The 24709-nt window shown below is 43.5% G+C and overlaps 2 protein-coding genes across 3 annotated transcripts in view; one reads left to right on the forward strand and one right to left on the reverse strand.

Annotated features, from left to right (window-relative positions):
- RABEP1 (rabaptin, RAB GTPase binding effector protein 1) overlaps nt 1-5737 on the forward strand; it is an 87105-nt gene extending 81368 nt beyond the window's left edge. For both annotated transcript variants that reach the window (XM_055001415.1, XM_055001416.1), the window contains exons 17-18: nt 921-1037; nt 2705-5737. In XM_055001415.1, coding sequence (XP_054857390.1) covers nt 921-1037; nt 2705-2806 — 219 coding nt within the window. In that variant the 3' untranslated portion in view covers nt 2807-5737. The remainder of the gene's footprint in view (nt 1-920; nt 1038-2704) is intronic.
- Nucleotides 5738-6262: 525 nt separating this feature from the next.
- Nucleotides 6263-24556, reverse strand: NUP88 (nucleoporin 88). Its single transcript, XM_055002040.1, has 17 exons — nt 24218-24556; nt 21287-21456; nt 20189-20314; nt 18220-18309; nt 17912-18091; nt 17276-17462; nt 15717-15867; nt 14625-14723; nt 13149-13239; nt 12241-12342; nt 11018-11176; nt 9438-9563; nt 8900-8965; nt 8326-8406; nt 7041-7167; nt 6799-6917; nt 6263-6454 (listed from the first exon to the last, which is right to left on the reverse strand). Exons 1-17 carry the CDS (start codon nt 24488-24490, stop codon nt 6391-6393), a joined length of 2211 nt encoding a protein of 736 aa, XP_054858015.1. The 5' UTR covers nt 24491-24556; the 3' UTR covers nt 6263-6390.
- Between the last annotated feature and the right edge of the window lie 153 nt (nt 24557-24709).

The raw sequence follows: 24709 nt of genomic DNA on the forward strand, positions 1-24709 counted from the left end.
AGGTGCATTAATCTGCTCTTCTAGCAGCAGCGCTGGTCTTGGCCATGTCTTTACTGTATCAAAGCTTGTGCTTTATCAAGCCACCTCCAAGTATTACTGAATCCAAAAATGTTAGCACTTACTTTCTTTGGATAGAAAGTTCTCATTTTATTTCAGTTTTCAACTTAGGATTTTCCTTCTGTTTGTAAACTAAACATTGCTTTGTCCAGTTTCTCTGTGAATGCAAAGTATAGTAAATAGGAAAAAAGAATAAAGTTCTACTAATTTGAATGTGTGCGCTAAGGGGGGGGGCATGGTGGAAGTTTATTCAATTATGAACCCCGCTATAACAGGGTAACCTCAATAAAATTGATTCCCCATAGCATTTAATCATTTATGAAATCTGCTCCACAAGATCTGGTGACGGCTGCTCTCTCAGATAATTTTGAAAGCATGCAAGATAAAATTCGGGAAGTTATCCCCTTGATAGCCATGGTATTTAAATGGAACCTCCATATTCAGAGACAGTATACCTCTGAATACCAGCTGCTATGAGGTTCAGATAAGGGGGAAGTTACTGATTTCATGCCCACTTATGATGTTTCAGGAAGCATTTGTCTATCCACGACTAGTAACAATATATGGGTCTAGATGAACTCTTAGTTTTCTGTTCTAGGCTTTGTTGCCAATATGGCCACAGTATGTAGAGAGATCAGAGAAATAGGGTTGTGGAACTGGAGAAATGGCTGAAGTGAGTTTAATTAGGCCTAGTTGAAGGCAAAGTTTATGGCATGAACTAGCAGTCAAACTGCGGTGTATACATGTGTGAGAGAATTATTTATTTGTGGTTGGTTACTAACATTCCAATATGCTTTGGCTATCAAAACATATTGCAGTGCAGTCAGAAACCCCATTTGATGCTTGATCTTGTCTCCATCTAGGCAAACCTGGAGCAGCTGATGTTTGAAGATAAGAACAAAGCTCAGCGACTGCAGACAGAGCTGGATGTAAGCGAACAAGTACAGAGAGACTTTGTAAAGCTTTCTCAAACCCTTCAGGTAAGTAACTCGTCAGTGGACTTACCAAGACAAGCTTCAGCAGAGTGGTCCACGCTATTGTCTAAAACAGCGCACCTAACCCTTGTAGATGGCGGTGGATGTCCCAATTTAGATTCTGTAGAATCACAGGATTGCTTTTACCAAGGATCAACTTTTTCTCTGCTGTTAACACCTGCCCTTGGTGGCTGCAAGGCTAAGGTGAAAGCAGCCGGTTTTTTTGCAAACAAAGCAGACACCAGAGTGAAATTAAAAAGGGAAGCTGCCACCACACATTATGGAGTTTTTGGTTCCAAGCAAGTTTGAGAATATTTGGCTATGGTCTAATAGTTTGTGACGATAAGTTGACCAGCGTGTCCGCTCTAAGCCGAACCACTGCTTTGTGCTTGACTTTCTTTTCCCTACTTGTAGTACTCTGCTGGCTACCATCTGGCACACTCCTCTCCCCCCTTCTTTCAACCTGTGACCAGGCAGCAGTCCCCCTGGTCTGCCACGTCTTCATGACTGACGTGATCAGTTGGTTCTGCAGTCAGGTCAGAGGCCGACTCTGATGTACCCAGGTGATCTTTCTAAGAGTGAAGGGAAAGGAGGGTTGGGAGAAGTGGCAGGTTCTTGCGGTAGCATTTAAATGATGAGTTTAAAATATCCTATTTGAAGCTTCAGTTGAGATGTAAGATGGCCTTCAAGTAGTAAAGAGAACTGGTGCAGTGTTGAGTTACCCTGATCTGGATGCTTTTAGTGCTTGAGAAACTTGGAGTCAATTCAAAGCTTATATTGAAAAATAACACTTTTAGGTTAATGAGGTCCATTTGTTCTATGTTTCTGATCTGGCACTCATGTCAGTGGAGACGGGTTCTTCTCTTGGGTGATTTGTAGCAGTCCCTTGGAGCATTCTTTTTGCCCTGGGTGTGGGTTGCCATGTTACTGACTATGGTTCTCTACCAGCTGGAAAGCCCCTGGGGTCAGTGTGTGTATTGTGGCTTGCGTTCAGATTCTGGGGAAGACCCAGGGTCCAGATCACTGCTCTGCTTGCCGAATGGCTTTGAGCCAGTTGAGTGCCCCTGCTGCACTGAGCTCCTTCAAGGAAAGGCAGAATAAAAAACTGAGCTGCTAAAAGCCACACTCGATCCTCAGAAAAAGATGCCCTCTACTCTCCCCTCCAACCAAACCTAAACATAACAAAACAAGCAGAACTTGCCCAGCTCCATGGGTCTTCAGGAATTTCTCCCCATAGTACCCTCCCCTCCATAGCCTTGGATAAAAATTGGATCGATAGAAGCGTAAATATCTGCATACAAAGTACTTTTAAATAAATGTGCTGATTACCAAAAGGCTCTTTTGCAGTTGTTGGAGGAAGTGTGAATTAATCTGAAATTTAATAAAAGAAAGTTGTCCTTTGCTCTCAGAAATGAAGACCTTGAAAAAAATGTTTTATTAAATGTTAAGTCTTAGTCCCACTGATTTAAAATTTTCATCCATTCATTAAACTTCTCCCACATACTAAGCTATAGCTTTATTTGATGGATTTTGCAAGCTTTGCAGCCCAACCAAAAATAGTCTGTTTCTCTGAAGAGCATAGTCCATTCCTAGTGCCTGAGAATGTAGTTCTGAAAGTTGGGCACACACAGGCTTGCGCTGATTCTTCTCTCTCATTGCTTGTTTTCATTTAGGTCCAGTTGGAACGGATCCGGCAAGCAGATTCCCTGGAGAGAATCCGAGCAATCCTCAACGACACAAAACTGACAGACATTAATCAGCTTCCTGAAACATGACACCCTCAAGAGCAGGGCTCTAAGGCTGCATTTTTTGGGTTTTTTTTTAAAAAAGCCTCATCTTTATAGCAAAACATTAATTATTATTTAACTCTAACTGAAAGAGTGGAAGATGACACAGGGGAGCAGTGGCCCAGGATTTGCTTCTGGAAGGGAGAAGGTTTAGCTTGTGGGCAAGAAATTATCAGAAAGAGATGTGCGGGACACTCTGGTGGAGTGTCGGCCTTCAGCAAGGTCAGACTTTTCTAAGTAATCACGTATCCTTCCCCTTTCCACAACCTAACATTTCTCTTTCTCTCCGCTTCCCTTCTCTCCCCACCCCCCAATACTGTGATGGAAGTAGCTACCAGAGACCATGTTTCCCTTCGACCCCTTAAAATATTTTGGGTGAAGCTGTTGCAAAGTCTCCTATCCATCCCACCCCACCTCCCACCAATGACTGGTCACACAGTATTTAGCTAGATGGCAAACAGGGCAGAATGCGATATAGTATGCTGTATGAATATTTTATATTAAAATACGATTTGCAGGGTGCTGGATACAGGTTGGGTTCTCTAGTTCAGTTCTTTTGTCCCTGGTACATTGTTGCTTGGAGTTCAGTTGCCATTGAAAACAGAACGGAGGAGAAGGGTGCAAACTGTTGAGAGAACTTAAGTCATAAAGAGAAACCATTGGCAGATCAGGGGAATTGTGTTCCTAAGAAGCCTTGCTGTATAAAACAGCAAATGCACACTTTCAAAAGAAAAAATCACAGATCCATTTTTGACAAGTGGCACCTTCCTTTCAGAGCTAGCAGCCGGCAACTCTTGTCCTAGCTGAGCTAAGCACTCTGGCCTTTTGCCCGCAATGCATTCTTCTTTCTAGTCATGCGTAGGGTTGAATTGTTTCTGTTTACCTCAGTCCATGGATTGCACATTCTTGAGCCTGAAATCCCATGTCCCAGTGAAAGCTAGTGACTTTGTAGGAAGTTTTTTTTAAAAAAAAGAGACTTGTGTACAAGAAAAGGGTGGGTGGCCTCAGTCTATGACCAGTGCCTGTTGCATTGCTATCCTTCTCTAGCTGAACAGCAGCTGCATGTTTGCCACTGGTGGGCTTTTTTACAGAGAGGGAGCGATGGCTGTCAAAACGCTTCTCTACATTTTCTCTCTCTCTCTCTTTTCCTGCCACCCTGAAGCCCAGACATGTAACTGATTTTCTAAAGACTGGGATGATTGGAGGGTATAGAGCCTCCCTTGTTAATCATGTTGAGGATCTTTAGACCTCTGCCCAAGCAACTGTTGAGCTGAATTCTTCTTTGTATGTCTTAATATAAACAGGAGAACCATCTTTGTACACTCATGTTTTGTAAGGGACTCTGATCCAGCTGCATCTTCTTGGGCCAGACATATTGAGCTTTTCTACAGGGGACCCCTTTTTGGTGAGAGATTCTCTCCTGCATACCACTTAGTATAACTGCAATCAGTCACTACAGAATTAAGAAACAGGTTGCTGCAATCCACCCTCCTTTTATAGCCTCTAATGGAAGGGGAAGGAATATGGCAGTAACTATAAAACAAACATAACAAGGTCAGGAAATCTATAGTTTTAAAAGACATTTGCAGAGCTCAATCACATTAGGATTGGAGAGCTATTAACTTACTCTAGCCTATTACTTCAACAATTTTCTTTTGAACCCTCAATTACTAGGTATTTTTTTCCTCAGTTGCTGAATATGTCAGGCCAGCTTTTGACCTCACATTATCTTCCTTTTGATGCTTCAGTACTGTTGAATTTAAGGATGAGCGGGCTGGGTATAGCAATTCCTATGTCCCTGTCTTATGGTGAAGTACCAGATTTGTTTAACCAGTAGTGGCTAAAAACTTAAGTTGCTTGAGTCTGATTTATTAGGGAACTGGCCATACAGAATAGCACGAGGACAGACCACAGCTTATGAATACAAGAATGATTGCTATGGCGTTGGGGACTCGAGTTACTGCTAAATTCTTGTCCGTTCTAACCTGAAGCCCCAGGATTCTCCAAGCACTGCTAAGGGACTAAGAGGGGAAATAGAACTGCAGAGCTAGACTGAAAGGCTTTGGTTCTACATTTTATTAACAGAACTTGACAGTGTAATAAATTCAGGAGCCTAGAATTATAAGTTGATTATAGACATGTGGGCTAAAGAACATTACAGCTATGCAAAAAGGGGATATTCTATTTCATCTATGGCATCATGAAAGCCTCAGAGTGAAACATGGGCTTGTTTAAATATGTGGACTTGAGTCACACTTCCATAAATGTGCTTTTAAAAGTGGGGGGGGGGGGGGGTTAGATGATGCCCCTCTCACCTTAGAAGATCTCAGCTCCTACTGATGTAAAGAACTGGTTTAAATTTGTTCTATCTGGCTTTACTGCTCCAGCACTGACTGTAACTACCGCAGCTAGGGTAAAACCACAGCACCCCTTCCAGAACAAGAATCGGGGACCTGTGTGCAGAATGAAGGGTAGGGGGAAGCCTGCAAGTTTTAACTCTGTTCTGTATATTTGTACAGTCTTAATATGTGCAAAAAAAAATCTTACAGCATGTCTGTGACCTTGTTATTGCTAACGGTTAACTGTAACCCCTCCTTTACTTCAGTGGCATAAAATCTTGGTCTGCCTACGTCTCCTTTTGAGAGAAGGAAATTCACCTTTTAATTATGGTCCCTTTAGGGTTTGTTTGGGTCTTCCCCCCTGAAAAAAATAGTAAAAATCAGTCAGTCTGTTACATTCCAAACTAAAGTGTTTGGAATCACTACTGCATTCCAATGAACCAAGCCACTGGTGTCCTGTGAAACTGTGGATGTAGAATTCTCCTGTCTACTGAATTCAAAAATGTATCCATTTGTTAACTGTACTGGAGGTGTATCCTTAAGAAAGTGTTCCAAATTAAAGGAGTGGAGGGAAAGCTAATGAGTATGCAGTTCCTCTCCTTTATGTTGTCTGCATTTTTATATTGGTTAAGAGGTTTCAGATCTTGCGTGCTTGATCACCTGTGCTGTATTAACACTGCAACCCTAGACCTCCATTTCATCTTCTACCTGCATGTATTTGGGGGAGGGGGAGGGAGGAGGAGATGACACTCAACAACGCTCAAGATTTTTTCCCTCAAGTCATCAAGAGGCTATGGTACTTTGGTCACATCATGAGAAGACAAGATTCTCTGGAAAAGTCAATAATGCTAGGAAAAGTGGAAGACCTAAAACAAGATGGCTTGACTCAATAAAAGAAGCCACACCCTCCAGTTTGCAGGATCTGAGCAAGTCTGTTAATGATAGGATGTTTTGGAGGTCTTTCATTCATATAGTCACCACCACTTGATGGCACAACACACACACACACTCACACACATCAAGAAAAGGGCAGCAACATTTTCTGCCCTTTATTCTCACTGGAGTCTGATTGGAGAGTAAAACACCTCATCTAAACGGTCCAAAGTGCTTATCAAAAATGGTTTATTCAACATGCGATTTTTCAAAAACCTCTCTCAAAGCGTGAGGCAGTAAGATCACTTATAAATAAGAAAAGAGGGGAGCTTTTTTGCTTTAGTATCCTTCAGCAACATACTAAAAGTTCACATGGTTTCGGATGTCATTGATCTGTTTTACCATCTCCCGTATGTGTTCTCCCCTGCAAAAGAGAAGAAGTGTTGAGCAAATAAGGCAAGAAAATCTTTTTGCAAGTTTTGGAAAAGAGATGACTGCATTTGCCTCCCAACCTAGATGCAGATGGATACAGATCCCGTCCCCCACCCCTGCAACACAAGCTTACTGGAGACTTGTATTGCTGTTGGAAGTGGAGGGGGGAGCACCCCAATTTTTCCTGCTGCTTTCACCCTCTGCTCAGCCCTGCATACACAGCAGCATCACTCAAAGTTGTAGTGTCAGCCTTTTCTGTTTAGAAACAGGCAGCAAGCATTTGCAGCCCACAACGTTTCACAGCTCTGGAAGAAATCTGGCTCTGGCTCAACTTACTCTTCTTTCAAAACTGCTTGGATGCATTTCCTCTGGTAGGCACTGAGGCTGATGCTGGGCTTCTGGGGGCTGGTCCCCTTCTTCATTTTTCTCTGCTGATAATCCTTTTTCATCTTAACCTAGAAAGCAAGCAAGCAGGCTCAAGCCCCGGATCTACTAAGGAGTAGAACACAAGTTCAAGGCCACATTTTCTCCGCCTGTAGCTTCTCAGGGCCCTCTTTATCAATGCTGTTCACGCTCACCTGCTTGATAGCATTTCCCAAGTGGCGCAGCTGCTCCTGGATTGTCTGCAGTTCTTTCTTCATATCCTTCTCACTGTCAGACAGGACAGGTAGCTGGGAGTGGATGCTACGCAGCACTTTCTTCATCCTGCAGCCGTAAAGAGAGAGGTGTGCATGACAGTGCTATTAAGCCAGTATGTGCCAGCTGTGTAGCCGAGAGGTCCCCAACCTTTTGAGCCTGTGGGCCCATTTGGAATTCTGACACAGTGCAGTGGGCACAGCAATAAAATGGGTCCACAAGAGGGCTGCCACAACTTATCTTCAATCACACAGCGAAGATTCTTGAGCTGTGGAAGCAGCATCTGCCAAAACAGTATTTTAAAAAATCTGCACAGCCAATTAAATCAGAAGTCTTGCTGGGCAAAAGCTTCACCTGGTCCTACCCACTTTCTAAAAACACTTGGCAGGCATAACTGTGCCCACAGGTACCACGTTGGGGACCCCTGGCGTAGCCCAACATTTAAAAACAACCTTTGTATCACTTGTAGACAAACAAAAAAACAGCCTCTTCACATCCATTATTTTCAGACCCTTGGAATTTAAACATTAAAAATGATCCATTAGCTTTAACAGTGCTTTAAGTAAGGGCAAAGCATGTGCATTTATTCCAGCTCTATGAATTACTTGGTTCAGGTTGGGGAGGGGGGGTGTCACACTAGCAGGACGGGCTCTTGTGCAAAACAAGAACATCCCTCTTTCCTACTTTGCCAAACTGACGATTGGTCACGCCCCACTACCTTGCCATAAGCAGCAAAATATATTTAAATAGAAAATGCATCATGTTGCCCTTAAGATTGCGGGATATTTCCTAACGGAAGGGCACCTTTACTCAGCACTAGTCAATAGCCTTCCAAGCAGAATGAGAACGATAAATTTCACACTTGTTGGGTGAACAAAACTTGTCTTCCTTCTTTTGCCCTTGGGAGCTGGCAACATCACTGCATGGCAGGTGGTGTAAGTTTGCCCACGTCAACAACATCATTTGGGTGCACTTCTGCCATTCCAAACACCAGCTGAAAGACTTAATCAATCAACAACCCTGTATGAAGCTTAAATTGCAGGTTTAAAATCTGGCCGACGCCAAGTTCTGCTCTCCAGCCTGAACTCCCTTCTTCATTAGCGCAAGAGGGTGGCGCGCAACTTAATTACTACCCTTCAGAACAAAGCAAACCCTCTGCAGTCTTACCAGCATTAGCCAGACACGGAAACTTTTGAGATCCAGGCCCATACATTTACTCGCCTTTACCTGGTCACAATGTCATCTTGCTTCTCTTTGGCTTCTTCATACTTGTCTGCCAAGCGTTCAGCCATTTCCCTCAAACTCTTCCTTTCAGGGAAAAGGGGGAAGTGTTTTCAGTAACTTTGAAACTACTATCTTATACAGTATCAAGGAAGGGGGAGAGACTGGAGAGCAAGTTGTACCCATATAACTCAGGTGTGTGATTCATATGTGCCCTTGTAAAAGAAGCCCATCTGGGAATCTAATTAAGTAACGGAAGAATGTGTGTTTATTCCAGCTGCTTGAATTACTCTCCTGGGACCCTCTTTGGAGCACAAGAAGCTGCCTTATAGCAGCTCAACTCATCTACGCCAGCCTGGTCTATACTGACTAGCAGCAACTGCTATCTCCAGGCTCTTTCAGAGGAAATTCCCCAGGCATCTATCTGACCCAGATCCTTTTAACTGGACTTGCCAGAGACTGATCCTGTTTGAATGCAAAGCCTTTGCTCTTTCCTTGGGCTATATCCCCTCCCTTGGGACCACTGCACTGCCCATGCAGTACAAATTCATTCCACGGTTTTGCTTGGGGTCTGGCTCACCTTTCTTCTCGGCAGTAGCCAATATCTTCCAGCTGTTTATTTTTCTGCTCACACAACAGTCTGACTCTGAGGACAAAAGAAAAGGCTGATTAGACTGAGACACACTGCAGCATCTTCTTTCCTCTCCCACTAGCGATTGTTGTTATGACTAATAAAATTTCAAGGAAAACAAGATTAACTAACAAGGCTCCAGTCCATAGGAAGGAGGCCTAAGCAAAACAACCCCCAAATCATATAGCAACAAACAACAAAATTTATGCTACAAACTGATTTGGGAGAGGCTGCAGCAGGAACCCTGAGCCAGCTAGGGAGGCTACATACTTGCATGCTCTTCCTTGGATTTAATCCTATAACCTAATAATCAGCCTCTTCTAAAACACAGGTTATTCTCAAAGCCAGAACTTTTTAACTGGCAATTCTCAGCTCTTGTATTACAGATCCTAAAGTTATAGTCTCAGTAGTGAACAGGAGACGCAAAGGCAAGATCAACTGCATTTAAAAGCAAATATCTGCATTTTGGTGGGTTTTTTTTTTTTACCTCCTTTCGATTTCCTGTAGGGCGAGATTTTGTTTCAGAATATATTCTTCCCTAAACACTTGCGTGGCTCTGCTAAGAAGTTGGAGGCATTCTTCGGGGGGAGGAGAGGACTCTTTATCTGCAGCCCTTAAAAACAAACATAACAAGATCTTGGTATACACATGTGCTCTGATAAGGGCTAATTCACAAGCCACATGATGTTTTCCCCCTCTCTATCAGGATTCAAGGACTGTTGTGGAGTCACAAATTGCAACTTATGCACGTGGCTGGTCATTCAAACTACTGAGTTGCCATTTGCGCTAATGCTCACAAGACGGCTCTGCAATGAACACATTCAGTGATGAGGCCTAACCTGGTGTTTAACACCCCCTTCCCCCGGAAGATGATGCAAGTGGTGCATCAGCAAAAGCAGGCCTCAGTGGGGATACAGCAGCGGGGAAAGCTAGTCAAAAACGGGCTCCCTTCCTTCTACCAGAGCAGTCTTCCCAGAGGAAAAGGAAAGGGTTTGGAGAGGGTCTGTGGGCACAACTGGGAGACCAAGTCGCTGTATCAAGAGGGAATGGTCTGCAGTTGAATAACATCAAAGAAAGGAGAACCCACTCCAAGAAGACCATGTAAGATAATTTACATCAACCAATGTACAGTCCTAGAATCTTTCTCAATGATTAAATTGCAATTAAATTGAAATAATGCAAAAGAGGACGCACTGAATTTGAAAGGAAACAAGGATAGTGTAAGTAGTTCTGCTATGATATGTACAAAGTGCCCGTGATCCGTGTGACCACTGATGTTGTAATGAGCATTTAAAATAGTTCATCAGTAGTGGTTTTATGTACTGAATTTATATGTACATATATGTAATTGATTGCAAGCACTGATATGCTTCGATATGAGGAACTGCATGTTGGTGCAAACTTTCTGGTTAGAATTGTATATCCTTCAGGCACACTGTAAAGGCTGGTGAAGAAGCAAGGTGCTGCGAAACGGGAAAACACCAAGGCCGGCAAACCCGTTGCCATCTTCCCGCCGGGAGCTCACCCCCTCAGGGGTAGCTCGCTGGTTGGGAAACCACACCAAAGGGGTGTTGCGGTAATGAAGATCGTGTGCCCACCACAAAAATAGAATGGAATACAATGTAATTTCTAGTGCTGCAATTTAATCGTTGAGAAAGATTCTAGGACTGTACATTGGTTGATATAAATTATCTTACATGGACAACTGGGAGACCCCCTTTTGGCAAGAGCCTGTTTCAGTTCCTGGCAGCTCCAATTAAAGGATCTTGGGTGCAGGGAAAGTTCTTCCTCTACCTGAAGCCCTGGAAAGCCATTGCCAGCTCCGAGCAGACAATACTGGGCTAGAGGAACAACGGCCTGAGGGTGTTAAGGCAGCTCCTCATGCAAGTGCCCCATGGGATGGACAGTTCCCTGTGCATGCAACTCCCCGGGCCAAAGTAATAAAGAGTGCTCAGTAAAAGGAGCTGTCTCAGCCATCTGAAGGCCTGTATATGAGAGAAGAACCAGAAATAAGCGTCCCCACCCCACCCGCTTTACATTTATTCCCCTTAGAAAGAAATTCTGTACTTCAGCAGCAGTGGGTTAGCAGAGCTACGAGACAAGATCTTTCGGATGTGTCTCTCAAAGGAATCCTGCGATTCAGCCAGGATGCGGAGAGGCGAGGCTGCCACTTGAGAGTCTTCCATGGTACACAGAAGTGGAGGGGATGCTGGGTGGACCGCAGAGCTGCGGGAAGAAACAGCAGCCGTCAGTCATTATTCTCCAAGGACTCATCAGATCCTTTAGATCCCTTTCCCACACTAGGTAAGCAGGACGACTGCCACAGGCAACAAGCTTTGCTGAGATCTTCATGAAGAACAGTTGTGAACAGCCAGACAGGGGAGGTCATGGGAAAGTTAACAAAAGCCACACAACAGCTGCTTAGAAGGAATAGATTAATAGGGTAGGGTATATGTTATATCAAAAGCCCAGAGAAGCTGCAGTAATTCAAGATCAGTGGAGTCAGAGACAATCCCTATCCAAGGATCCTGACAAAACTCAAGATTCCATAGCAGCTATTTGGAGAAGAATAGGCATGTTCCCGAGTGATTTTTAAAAACTTTGAATTTAGTTCTCAAAAAAGACAACCCAAGAGGTTTATTACCTTTATTTTATATCTGTAATAAGAGAAAATGGTCACTAGTATCTAAACCAGAAGGGGAACCCTTTCACGTGCCAGGGCAAAGCATGTCATCTGTGGCTGGTGATGGATTTTGGATGCTGCTAAGCAGAGTCGCACAGATCTGACCCATGTAATGGCCATGGTCTCATGCTATTGCCATTCACTTCAATGGTGCTGCTGACACAGATAAACTTAACTAACAGGAGGAGAATTTGGGTTTTACTGCTTCAGGAACCACAATGTCTTGTATCAACCCTCCGCTTGAAGCCAACTGGGTGACCCTGGGTCAGTCACAGCTCTCTCAGAGCTCTCTCAGCCCCACCCACCTCACAGGATGATTGTAATGAAGATGATAATAACAACACACTTTGTAAACTGCTCAAGTGTGGCATTAAGTTGTCCTGAAGGGCAGTATCTAAATCAAATGTTGTTGTTATTGTTGTTATTTTTTAAAAGGCCAAGTACTGAAGAGTTAAGAGTGAACAGGATGTCTCTGAATTTCAGCAAGGCTAAGAGGCAGAGCTGGTCATCTGGATTCTGGACCCGGTCTTGCACACAGCAGCACCTCCCACTCGCTGGCAAAGGACAAGCACAGGTCTAAGCTAAGCGAAAGAAGCACAATACATACAGTAGGGGCTTGGTGATGCATTCGTAAGTACTGGTGAGGCAGACCATGGTGGGACCCAGAATGTCCGAGACTATCCAGAACCCTCGAATTGAGGCAGGTTGCCTGGAGGTACAAGATGGAGCATATATTAAACTCACCAAGAAAGCTTCAGTAGCCCCCCATCCCCCCAAATGCAAGTAACTGAGCCTAACTTTGTCAGAAACATCAAGTAACTGAGCCTAACCTTGTCAGAAACATCATGCTTCTCTATTTGGCAGCACAATTTATGCAAGAGACCTGATACATCTAACCACAGCCAACTATAGAGCTTAAAAACAGATGTGTTGACTATCTTTGGTATTGTGTCAATGGAGAACATAAAAACACGATGACCAGCCCGCAGCTTCAACAAGGAGGGGATGCTCACTAAGGTGAAAAATGTACAAAGGTTTTCCTGTAATTAAGAGGGCTATTCTTATTTGTCTAAAGCACAGGATACACTGCATTAGAACAACCCACAGAAAAATAGAAGATCTGAAATTTTATCCCCTAACACACTGATAGTTAAAATATCCTTAAAATGAAAAACCAAAATTAAACCCCTACTTTACAGCACATTCTACAACAGGTCCTTCTACATTCCTTTCCATGTCCCCTCAACAGGAATAGTGTTTCCCCCCAAACAAACTCATCCAAACCAAGCAAAAGAAGAAATACTCTCTGCCCCTAGTGCTTAAAACTGGTCCCCAAAGGAGGGAAAGATCCACACTCGGAAGCCCCATCCCCAGCAACAACTGGCTCCCTTTCAAGTCTCAAGCACTCTTAATTCAGTTCACAAACTGGACTGTCTGCAGCGGGTCTTCAGCTGGCCTCTCCAGGCATCAGCTCCTCCAAGAGGGTAAAAGATCAAAGTTCCAGCCAGCTCTTACCTGCATGACAAAGGCATAGTACAAAGGATGTGCTCTACAAAGCATTTTTGTTCCGCTCCGAGTTCTTGCAAACTATCTTTGTCTTCCTCATCTAGAAAGCAGGCAAAGCTTGTTCAGACATGCAAGGCAGGCAAAATTATCTGGAGTCGCACCTGTCACCCCTAAATGACTGAGAGCCACACACATTCCTGCTGCTTGAAGCAAGCCCAGCCCCTCATGCATACAGGCCAAACATCGCTCAGCTGAACAGAAGCTGACAGTGGGAAGAGTGTCACTTCGCAAAGGTTTTAACTGTCAACCAGTTTCCTATAGACAGTAGGACAATTTAAAGTAAACGCTAGTCTTTCCCAACCCTTTGGCACTTCAGAGAACACCTGCATCACCTACATTAAATCACAGGTGGAAGGAAATCTTGGCAGCAGCTAAATCATTCTGAGTGTCACTGATAATTCAGACCTGCCAAACTAGGCACAGCCCTGCATTCCCAGGACCTTTTTCTGCTGCATAGAAGCGAAAAATTCAGCAGGGGCAACTTATCCCACTATGGGACAGCAATGGGGGCAAGTGAGAGTGATAAAAAGGCACATGCCAAGCTTCCCTCTCCTATCCAATTCTTAAAGGGCCACATCCTAAACTGGAGTTATGCACACACATCCAAGGCAGTTTTGAAGGGACCAAAGGCCATCAGTTAACAGGTTGAGAGTATCATATCCTTTTAAAGTCTTGCAGCACGTAATTCCTCCCCCCCCCCTCTGTTTTGTGATGTAACCTGCTTGGATTTGGGGAGTGGGGCTTACAGCATGTGTATAAAAGGCTAGCTTATCTCAAAGGAAGAGGAACTTGGGCAGGAACACTGAGAAGCTGTTGGGCATTTCAGTTCCAGAAACAGGGCTTTTCGGCTGCATTCAGACATGACGATAAAACTGATGGTGTGTTTAAACTACAGTTTCTGCAACAAGCTTTGGTAAGCCTACCAGCTGTTAAGTAACAAACCCCAGTTTGTGCACTGTCTACTTCCAGCAGGAAGAAATCCTCTCTCTTTGTGGGCAGGTGGCTACAAGGGGTGGTACTATTTAAAAGATGGCTTGTGAACTCAAATATCACAAGCCACAATTAATAATGAAGAAAGCAACGTAACTAGAAATTATAGTTAAGAAACAAACTAGACACCTTCATTTAAAATTCCAGTTCATATAGTTTGTGCACCCATCTGCATTCACATGTCACTAGAAACCACAGTTTGATCAAACAACAGTATTTATAAACCAGGGTTCATCATGCTGTCTGCACATGCACTTTGCATTACAAGCCCTAACTGTTCAATAACATGAGCTGGAACTCTAACATTGGATATATATTTTTGTACAGGTCTTTTTTTGTGTGCCTGCTGGTTTTGATTTCCAGTATGTTATCAAGATTCCCTGCAATTGTAAAAAAAAAAATAACTTTAACACACAGAGAGAAGGAAGATTTTACCTGAACCAAGGAACTTATGCAGTTTGTGGATCCAGGTGAGTCCGATGCTGTGCACGCCAGCATCATGTGTGCAGTGATAGCGAGATGGGCACTTGGGATCTAAGAGCATACAGAGACCACATGTGAGTGGAGGTACAAGGCAGAGGAAGGTTTCATTCAGAAGCCACTTCAGGCTGAATTTGCTCAAATGTGGCTTGTTGGACACTTCAGCATGTCTTACTGCTGCCCTATCACACAGAACATGATGAATGGATTCTGGTTTAAAACTAACTGGTTAAACTAACTTTGATTAAGCAAGTTCATAGCTTAACCAGACTTAGTCCAACCCCCGTCCTTTGAAGAGAGGGCTTTCAACCAATCTCAGCTTGTGGAGGGAAAACTAACACCACTCAGCATACAAAATGCTTTGTGAGTGAAAGAGGCAGTTTCACACTACCAGTTTGGGGTTTCCCTTTCAGCTCAAACAAGAGGCAAGCATTCTTTAACCAACTCAGAACAGAAGAGCTGCGGACAAACCAGCCTCTCTGAATCAGTCTTTAACAGGCTCCTGGGCCACACAAGCAGCCATTCCTTCCTGCTCAAGGGAAGGGCATTCTGTGACAGGTGACTCTTCCATCTATTGCTACTTAGGGGGCTTCCACTGTGGAAGTTCCCACTTCTGTTTCTGTCCTGCCTCCCCTGAGCAAACAGGGTGCGCACAGCTGTAAGTATTCCAAAGGGGGAAAAGAGAGATTCCTCTCTCTAACTGGAGTGGTTTTGTTCTGCAGAGAGGAGGGAGCTGTTCACTTATTTACAAATTTAGAAGACCTTTCTTCCAGCACACCAAGGAGGCATCTTCTTGGGGATATGGGTGCAAACCAGCTCAAAGCCAAGAAGATTCACGCCACAAGTGGCTATGGAGAAAGGCTCTACTGGGCCTTCTTTACCGGAGTACATACTGGGATGTATGCAAGAAGACGCCAGACAGCCCAGCCCAGGTTTTCTCAACTCCAAGGCAACTTTAACAGGACAGCGAGTGAACAGAATGCAGTGGGTGGATGTGGCTTTTACAGCAAAGGAATGGCAGCAGAGGCCATGACGTGCACTCCTTACCTCTGTGCAATTTGATTGGGCAAGAGAAGTCCGATTCCAGAGGCTCCTCCCCCTCTTTTGGGGCCAGTTTCAGCGCAAGCTCCAATTCAACGCATTCAAAGACGTAGAGCGATGGGATGAGATCTGTTTTGGAATCCCAGGATTTGACAGACTGTGGAAGGTACCTGAACGTTAACCCCCATCTAGATTCACACTTCTTTGCAGCAGCATAAGAGTTAACATCTTTTAGAAAGCACCATTCATGTAATTCACATGATTTCTAAATACTCTAATTTTTCTTTTGGTAAAAAGTTGGCTTCTTTAGCAAACAGAGGGAAAAACAACATCTAATCAGTCCCAGATGAGAAAAATCTGACACCTTTGACATTTCACTGTATTTTTTTAATGCATCACCAAGAATTTCATTAATTCTGGACATCTGTGTATAAAATGAAGAACAGCGCTTTGAGTCGCAACCAACTCATGGTGACACACACACACACACCGGCTGAAGTTTCAGAGGTGGTTTGTCATTGCCTTCCTCTTCATAACCACCCTGGACTTCCTTGATGGTCTCCCATTCAAGTACTAATCATAGCCAACCCTGCTTCCAAGCTATGACAAGATCAGGCTAGTTGAGGCTATCTGGACTGCTACGCCACATAAAGTATTTTTTGAAAAAACAATAAGGATGCAAGCCAAACATTTTATGTCCAAGCAGCCCCTCATCTGGGTCAATGGCCACTCTTGAATGCTCAGAGTTGGATGTTGGCTCTTCCGGTTTCCAGTGATGGCAAATGCTGGCGCTAGAAAAAGGAAGAGATGGGATTCCATCTTGGAGCCCTCAAAAGCTGGCAGAGACTTAGATGGGCCCTCTCTTCCACTCTGCTGTTATTAATGGCCCTCGGCCTGTTTAACTGTTTGGTTAGGAACATCATCAGCCAATGCTGCAATTGGATGACAAATCTGGACACATTGCCAAGCGGCTTCAGGAATGGATGAAGAGCTCTTGCAGGCTGGATGTGGTCTCTGGGCCATGATTTGCCCACCTCTAACACAGAAGGCCATTACATCTGTGAAGGCTCACGTCTCGCCTTCTAAACCAGGAATGCAAAGCAGCCTCCAACTGTGGTTTGGTAGAAGACAAGTGGAAACCCAAGCATAGCGATTTGGATGTAATGGCAAACTACACTGATCACCTGTAGTATATAAATGGAAGAGAGAGGGGAGATGGATATGGCTGGACGATGATTTGGAGTTGCGTGTAAAGTTTACGTTGCTTCTGGAGAACACTGAATGAAGCAGAATCACTTCATTTACTTACATGTTTATTCCAATTATAATTAAGCCACTTCAGACTTAAGTGGGAGATAAACAAAACTAAAATATGAATCTGAAAGAGAAAGTGTGCCTAACAGCAGTGCACTTTGTGCTACATACATGCTTATGCACATGTATAAGGTTTCCAGTAAAAAGGACCATATGTTCAACACTGAAGGACCCAACAAGGACCAAGGCCTGAATAGATACACACAGAGAACCCCCCCCCTAAGAAAACCTGCAAGAAATCATAGCCGTACCATCTGTTCATCGTCATCTTCCCCCTCCAGCACCACACAATGATAAAGCATTCCAGATTCAGTGGCAATCACCAAGATGTTGGGAATGCATGGGAGGCAGAGGACTGCACAGGCATCGTAACCATAGTTGTCTTCAGCTGCTGGGTGCATTGGCAGCGGGCCCAACAGCTTGCCCAGGTTTCCAGTGCTGAAATAATCAATGACAACATTGATTATTGATAGGCAGGTGTTTCATTAGAAACAAGCAACTAGACATACGCGGCATAAAAAACTATCTATAAAACAGAACATTAAAAAGCTGGTAAGATAAAACCCCTAATTAAAAACTTGGCACCTAAAAGGCAGCAAAGTAGGCATCAGGCAAGCCTCAAGGGGGAGGGAGTTCCAAAGGCAAGGTGCAACCACAGAAAATGCCCTGTGTCTGTAGTCACCATCCATCTCATCTCTGAAGGTGGAGGGCACAGAGAGAGCTTGAGAGGCAGGTCTTAACAGGCAGGCTAGATAGTTTTTTCTCAAACTGATGGCCTTGCAAGTTCCAGGCACCTCCAGCATCTAGTCAACACTCTCTCCCACTTCTCCAAAAAAAAAATAAAGCAGCAGCTGCCAGAAATGCAAAAATAAGGTTTCCACCTTCACCTGTTCACAAGACTGATGTAGGTCAGGAAGGTCTCCCCATTTTCATATAAGATGTAGAGTGGATATGCCAGCACTTCTTCTGCTTTCCCTCGCTGCCCAGTTATGTTCTTGGGAACAGCTGCCAGGGGCCCGAAGTCAAATGCCACTGCAGTCTCACCTATCAATGCCGTATAGGCTCTCCTGAGAGATGGGAAAGGCTAAACATTAGGCTTCTGAAGGCCCTCCGTTGTGTGCACAGTCGCCATGTTGAGGAAGGGGCCCTCTGGGGTATGCTTGCCACAGCAAAGAGAAAAGCATCCACTCCTTACCCCTTATTGAGCCTCAGAGTTTCCTCATCAGCAGCATTTGAAAGCGTGATCACTTTCACAGCTGTCTGGGGTGAATTCAAGCTGTAAATCCTAAAAGCCAAAAAAAAAAAAAAGGATTTTTAAAAACTGCATCCTGTTACATCTCATAGTGATAGGAGATTCTCCCACAAGAATATGATAATTCACAGGGGGAGGGCACCTACTACTAGACTACATGTTTCTGTGAACTTGGAGAAATCCCCAAGTTTGCAAAACAACATAAAACACTTTAACATTTTTAAAATTAATTCTTGCAAAGAAAATTAAGACAGAAAGAAAAAACAACAAATGAAACAATGTTGGTGAATCTATACAGAAGTTTCTATAAAAGGTCTCCAAATATCTAAAAATAAATCCATACGCAGTTGCCATCTATATGCAATACTTTCAAATGTTGGTAAATGTATAAGGTCCTCAATCCAATGAGTTATGGGAAGTGGGCTTATGTCTTTCCAGTGCTGTAATTATTCTTTTAGCGACTGTAAGGACACAGAGGGTCCATTATCATTGACTATCAGTCAGGTTCCATGCAATAGACAAATAATTTAAAAGTATATAAACATCCCCAAAAAATAATGAGTATTTTAATACAAAATTAATGTGAATAATGACTTCCTCTAAAAAGGAAGTTATTTGAACTGGACATGTCCAAAGCATATGTTTAAGAAATATTTCTTGTAAGTTACAACACCAACAATTGGACGCAGTACTTAGTCTTTTACTAAAAAGGCCTTGTAGTGTCCAATATACCCTAAACATAATTTTCTGCTGAATAAGTTGCAGCTTTAGATCCACAGAAGCAACAGGCAAAAGGCTTAAAACCATGTCCCACTGTTTCAGCACAACTGGATGATCTAGCTTGCTATTCCATTCATCTCTGAGACTCTGCATATCATATTTATTAACCAACATCAAGTATTTAAAACAAACACTGTAGGTTTCATTTTCCGGGTTGATTCAATAAGAGTTTCCAAAAATGGAGAAGATTCTAAAGCACTCAAGGCTGCAGAGTCATATTTGAACACCTTGTAAATACTGTCATTCAGCAAAAGTAGACAAATCATATCTAGACCTCAGCTGAGAAAATTACAAGAATTCATCACCATAATCTATCAATTGATCTAAATTAAAAATCCCCTTATCTGACCAAGCCTTCCATACAAAAGATTCCCCCTCAATTTTTAAATCTGGATTGGCCCATGCTGTCAGTTTTGCAAGTGAGAAAGGGTCAAATTGATATTGTCGTGATATTATGCGCCATACTTCTCTAGCTGCAGAGATTGCAATAGGAACAAAATCCATTTTAATGTAAGTAGATCCTAATGCAGTCCATTTAAAAAGTGGCTCTAAGCACAAAGCCTCCAAGAGAGCACAAGATGGATAATCCAACTGAGAGGAGCAATAGCAATAATTTGTACAAGTTAACAAATATGTCTGATGAATCTAAGATCACGAAAACCAAATTCTTGTTCGTTAATTGAAAGCTGCATCTTCTTTAAAAAAATCTGAGGCAGTGATGAACCCCACATAGATTTCTGAAATAAAGTATAAATTTTAGGAATATATCTACAAGCTATATGGAAAGGGACTGCATGCAATACATATGTGGTTCAAAGTACAATATTCATTTTGAGTGTATTTACTTTACCCCATAATGTTTCCTATCTGTCCGAATCCAAGGATCTATCAGCAATCATTTTATCATGCAGTGAACATCGGCTGGCATAAACTTCCAATGTGTGTATTTTGGTACCTCTTGCCTGAGCGCAATAAACTTTCAGCCACAGAAACTGGGCCAACATATCTACATCTCCTATTACCAGGTCTCATTCTCTAGACAAGTGATCCTACTGCTTGGCTGTACTATCAAAGAAATTCTTAAAAGGAGCCATACTAACTCGTTCAACTTCAGAGCCAGATAGGTAGGTACCTTATTGTGTTGTCGGATGTTAGGAGCACTATATGGGGTTCTAGCACCTCGCTTGGGTACCAGGCAGCATGCTTCAGTGTCAGGGACGTCGAGCTGGTGAAGAATCTTTCAGCCATAGGAATGGTGCTGAAAGAGAGATTTCATGAATAAAAATTCTGCTGGCAAAATGGAGCTGCAAATATTCCAACAAGCCCCTGTATCTGTGCTATTCTCAACAGCTTGATGCTCAGGCGATAACTCTGTGCTGGATCTAATGATCCAGCTGCTGTTAAAAGCACAAGAGCAGGCCATAACTTGAGTTTCTTCTGAGCAGCCAGCAACTCCGTCAGCAAACAGACTAAACCCATTATTAACACTCAGATAAAAACAGCCACACCATGGTGGCCAATGCTGCCAAGAATAGGGTGTGCTGTCATCTCCTACTTTTCTCACAATGAGAAGAAGAAACGTTATCTACTGGCAACTTTTCTCCCACTACCCAACAGCATGTCAAACATTATCTGTGCATTTGACAAAAAAATTATGCTAATTTTGAACCAAAGAACCGCATATCTTTCTTCCCAAAGGCATCAGTTGTGCCATAAGATTGTGACACAGTTTCACACAGAAGTGATCTTTTTAACTGGAGAAATCAGGGACCAAACACGGGGCCAATTGCCCACAAACTGCACTGCTTGGTAAATAGCAGCAGAGCAGGCTACATGAAGCCTCTCTGTGACACTGGATCTGTAAGGCTGCTTCAATTATCCCTTGACATCCCAATCACTGAGTAATGAACACTACCTTTTGCTTCCGGAATGAAATTGATTATGGGATAAACACTATTTTTCTTTTCACTGAGCTACAGCAGCTCAGGCATCCTTTGGAAGAGGTACGAAAACTCCCACCCCCTTGTGGAGTGTGCACAAACGAAACAGAGTCTCCTCATATACAGGGTCTACAACTACGAGAGATGGCCAGCACAGGACAGCAAAATGCCAGAGAGAACATGCCACACATTCAAAATGGTTTCCTTACAAGGCCCCAAAGGAAAAGGAAACACCAAGCAGCCCTGGTTTTAAAGCTGTCAATAAACGTGAGGTAACCTGTGTTACCTACCTACAATTAATTGTTGCCCTTCCACCTTCAAATTCAGAGTTTTTTCCCCAGCGTTTTGGTAACTCCAGAATTGCTAACCCTTTTGTTCCTATAAGAGCCACATGCTGTTGTGTAGGGCTCAGTGAGGTTTGGTAGACCTCAAAAAAGGGCGGATTTATGCAGAGCAGAGTCTGGAAAGGAAAATGTTGAACTGGTTAACCATGAAACATTTCAGCTTTAATACAGAAACAAAAATGATATGCTGTGCTCTGACACACACATGCAAATAACTGGTAGCGGAATGTCTGAATTGCCTTTACTTGACAGCACATGAAGCTACCCTGTGAGAGCTGTTTCTGTTATCTCTTGATGCTCTTGTCAGAGTAATGAAGGGCACTCACCTTTCCATAACTGAAAGCAAGTTGCTAGGGGACTAACTGCTACTTTATTTTCAATAAGGGGTGGGGGGGAGAAACCTGTCCTCCGCGTGCTTTAAAAAAAAGGTCATTTAGCAGGATGTCTTCAGTTGCAACGTAAAGATTATCATCAAATGATTATATATCAAACTGCTATAAAAAAAGAAGCATGTAAGTAATTAGTTGGAAAAGTAACCCTACAGGGAAAGCCAACTGAATGGGTAATGTGAACAAAACCAGTATGAAGTACCAAACTGAGTGTCTTAATCAGCACTTCCTGTTTGTTAACAGAATAGCAGACGCAACCCTGCATGCTCACTATCCCTCCTGCCTCTACAAACAAACAAAAACAACTAAATAGTATTCTCCCATTTTTCTGAAATGGATGCAGAACATAAACGCAAATTTAAAACGTCAAAAATAGGGTAGGGAGTCTACTCGTGAAGTGGGAAATCCTGTGCCTGGACTGTACCACTTCAGATTTAAATGTCCTGCACACAGAAAACTAGCTCATCAGGGTTGAGGCTAGAACCTAACTCTTGAATACTAGCTGAAGAAGCAGATGGTGTGAGGGCCTTTCCACCCAACTGTTAAGTTAACTGGCAAGCGAGGTTTAAACATTTCAATTCCCCCACCATGTGTTTCTTCTAGCCTCCATGTAGAAGCCCTAAAGAGATCCTCAGACTTTATTTTTTAAAAAGCTAGGAAATCTAGTTACCATGCCATACAGTGGTTAAGTGCCATACAGTGGCCTAGTGGGAAGGCTGCGAATCAACTCTCTGCTGGTTCAAATCCCACTACTGCCATGAGCTTAGTAGGTGGCCTCGGGTCAGCCACTCCTCTCAGCCCCATCTTCCCTGCTGTATTGTGGGGATAATAGTTACACTAACTTGTTCACCGCTCTGGGTGAGGCACTAATCTGTCTAGAAGAGCATTATATAAGTGCAGTTATTATTATTCCCTGAAATTAGAAAACAAGCACACTAAGAGGTTCAAGCTTGGGCTTCTTCCTGCCATGCTAACTGCAGAATGTTAGGAAGAGGGTTCAAATCCAGATTCTTCCTTGCCTTACTAGTCTTCAAGTGCAATCCTTAGCAGAGTTATTCCACTCTAAGCCCATTGATTTCAATGGGCTTAGACTAGAGTAACTCTGCTTAGGATTGCACTGTTAGTCTGCATGGTGCTAGCTTTTTTTTAAAAAAAAAATACCTGTCAACATACATGTATTATGTTTTCCACATCCTTCCAACAAGAAATGCAAGGCAGCATGCACGGTTCTCCAGTTCTCAATTTTACTCTCACAACCACCCTCTGATGTAGACTACATCTGAGTTAAAGTGACTAACCCAAGATTGCCCAGATAGGTTTGGGTAAGTAGCCGTGTTGATCCGCAGCAGAACAGCTTTTGAGAGTCAAAGCTCCCTTCTTCAGATTGCCCAAACAGCTTCATGGTAGGATTGGGGTTTGAACCTGGCAGGGCAATCTTAAACAGAGTTTGCCCCTTCTAAGTACATTGACATCAGTGGCCTTTCAACTCTATTTAGGGTTGTACTGTTGGTCTCTCCAGTCTTAGTTCCCGCACACCAAACTGTCTCTTCAAACCAAGAATTATTGTTTTGTATGGACAAATCAGCATGTCCAGGAAGAGGAAGCTGGGTGAGAACGATTACCCTGACATGCTAGTTTTTTGCATGGATTTCACAATGGAGGGAAAAGCTTTCCATCGTATGAGCACACAATATGGTACACAGGTTGGGTGCTTCAGTGAGCATTAGGCAAGGCAGCCCTGATAATAGGTGTGCTTTGAGGTCACAAGGTTGCCAACTCCAGGTTGAGAAATTCCTGGAGACTTGGGGGCAGAACCTGGGGAGGGACCACAGCAGGGTATCATTCCATAAAGCTCACCCTCCAAAACAGCCATTTTCTCCAGGGGAACTGATCTCTGTCACCTGGAGATCAGTTGTAATTCCAGGAGATCTCCAGCCACCTCCTGGAGGTTGGAACGAAAGGAATAAACCACCATGATAACTATAATAGATAATAACAATGTAACTTATAATAACAATATAGCATAGTTGTAATTAGAAAGTTACATAATTCTCCCCATTGTACCCATTCATTACATATAAATATTCTTAAGTTTTTTTAACTATTTCCAAAACAGGAGTACAAGTGGGGAAATGTTCACTGGAAAAGTAAGAGCATGTTTTGGAGCCCTTCCAGCCTTCATTTGGGCGAGTGTTTTTTTCCACTTGTACTCATGTTTTGGAAATAGTTATAAAGTATTGTATTATGAATGTATTTAGAAATATTCATATGTAATGAATGGGTATAATCGGAAGCATCATGTAACTTTCTAATTATAACCTTGCTATATTGTTATTGTAAGTTACATTGTTGTTATGATCTATTGGCCAGTTATTACGGTGGTTTATTCCTTTCGTTTTCTCTTCTTACCATGACTCTCTCATATATGTGTGTATATATAATATGTATATGTGTGTATATAGATCCCCCTGGAGGTTGGCAACCGCACCTGGTACCGGCCCAGCCCGTCGTGCTCGCTGCCGTCCCCGAGGCTCCTCAGGCTGAGGGCGTAGAAGGCGCTCCGCTCGCCGTCCCAGAGGAAGAGCTCCCCGCCCAAGCCGAACATCAAGTCCCGCGGAAGCGCCGGCTGAGCCCCCTGGTCCCCCGGCTTCAGCTCGACCTTGGCGGCCTGCTCCTTCAGGCGACACAGCACGGCGTGGCCGGGAAGCTCCTTCTGCCAGTGCTCGCCCAAGCCGGGCGCCGCGACCATCGCTGCCGCCATCGCCACACTTCACACTGAGGAGAAGCGCCGGTCGGTTAAAAGAAGCGGTTAAAAGAATCAGGCCCCGCGCCGCCTCAGACCGCGGGACTACAACTCCCAGGGAACACCGCGCGAGCGGACCCTCCGGCCATACAATTGCCACCCACTCTGGTCAAGGAGGGAAAATGGGCAGACGGACTACAATTCCCATAACGCACTGGAAGAGCGCCTCGACTTCGT

Source organism: Eublepharis macularius, chromosome 17 (assembly GCF_028583425.1).
Source record: "Eublepharis macularius isolate TG4126 chromosome 17, MPM_Emac_v1.0, whole genome shotgun sequence".
NCBI lineage: Eukaryota > Metazoa > Chordata > Lepidosauria > Squamata > Eublepharidae > Eublepharis > Eublepharis macularius.

Bases quoted from the DNA above. Each gene is read 5' to 3' on its own strand.
- NUP88 (XM_055002040.1), bottom strand. From the start codon at position 24,490: ATGGCGGCAGCGATGGTCGCGGCGCCCGGCTTGGGCGAGCACTGGCAG. The intron at 13,240-14,624 runs GTAAAATCTTCC...CCTGCTTTCTAG, and splicing joins GCATAAGTTCCTTGGTTCAG to ATGAGGAAGACAAAGATAGT. The intron at 9,564-11,017 runs GTACAGAATTTC...TTTGTTTTTAAG, and splicing joins GCTAACCCACTGCTGCTGAA to GGCTGCAGATAAAGAGTCCT.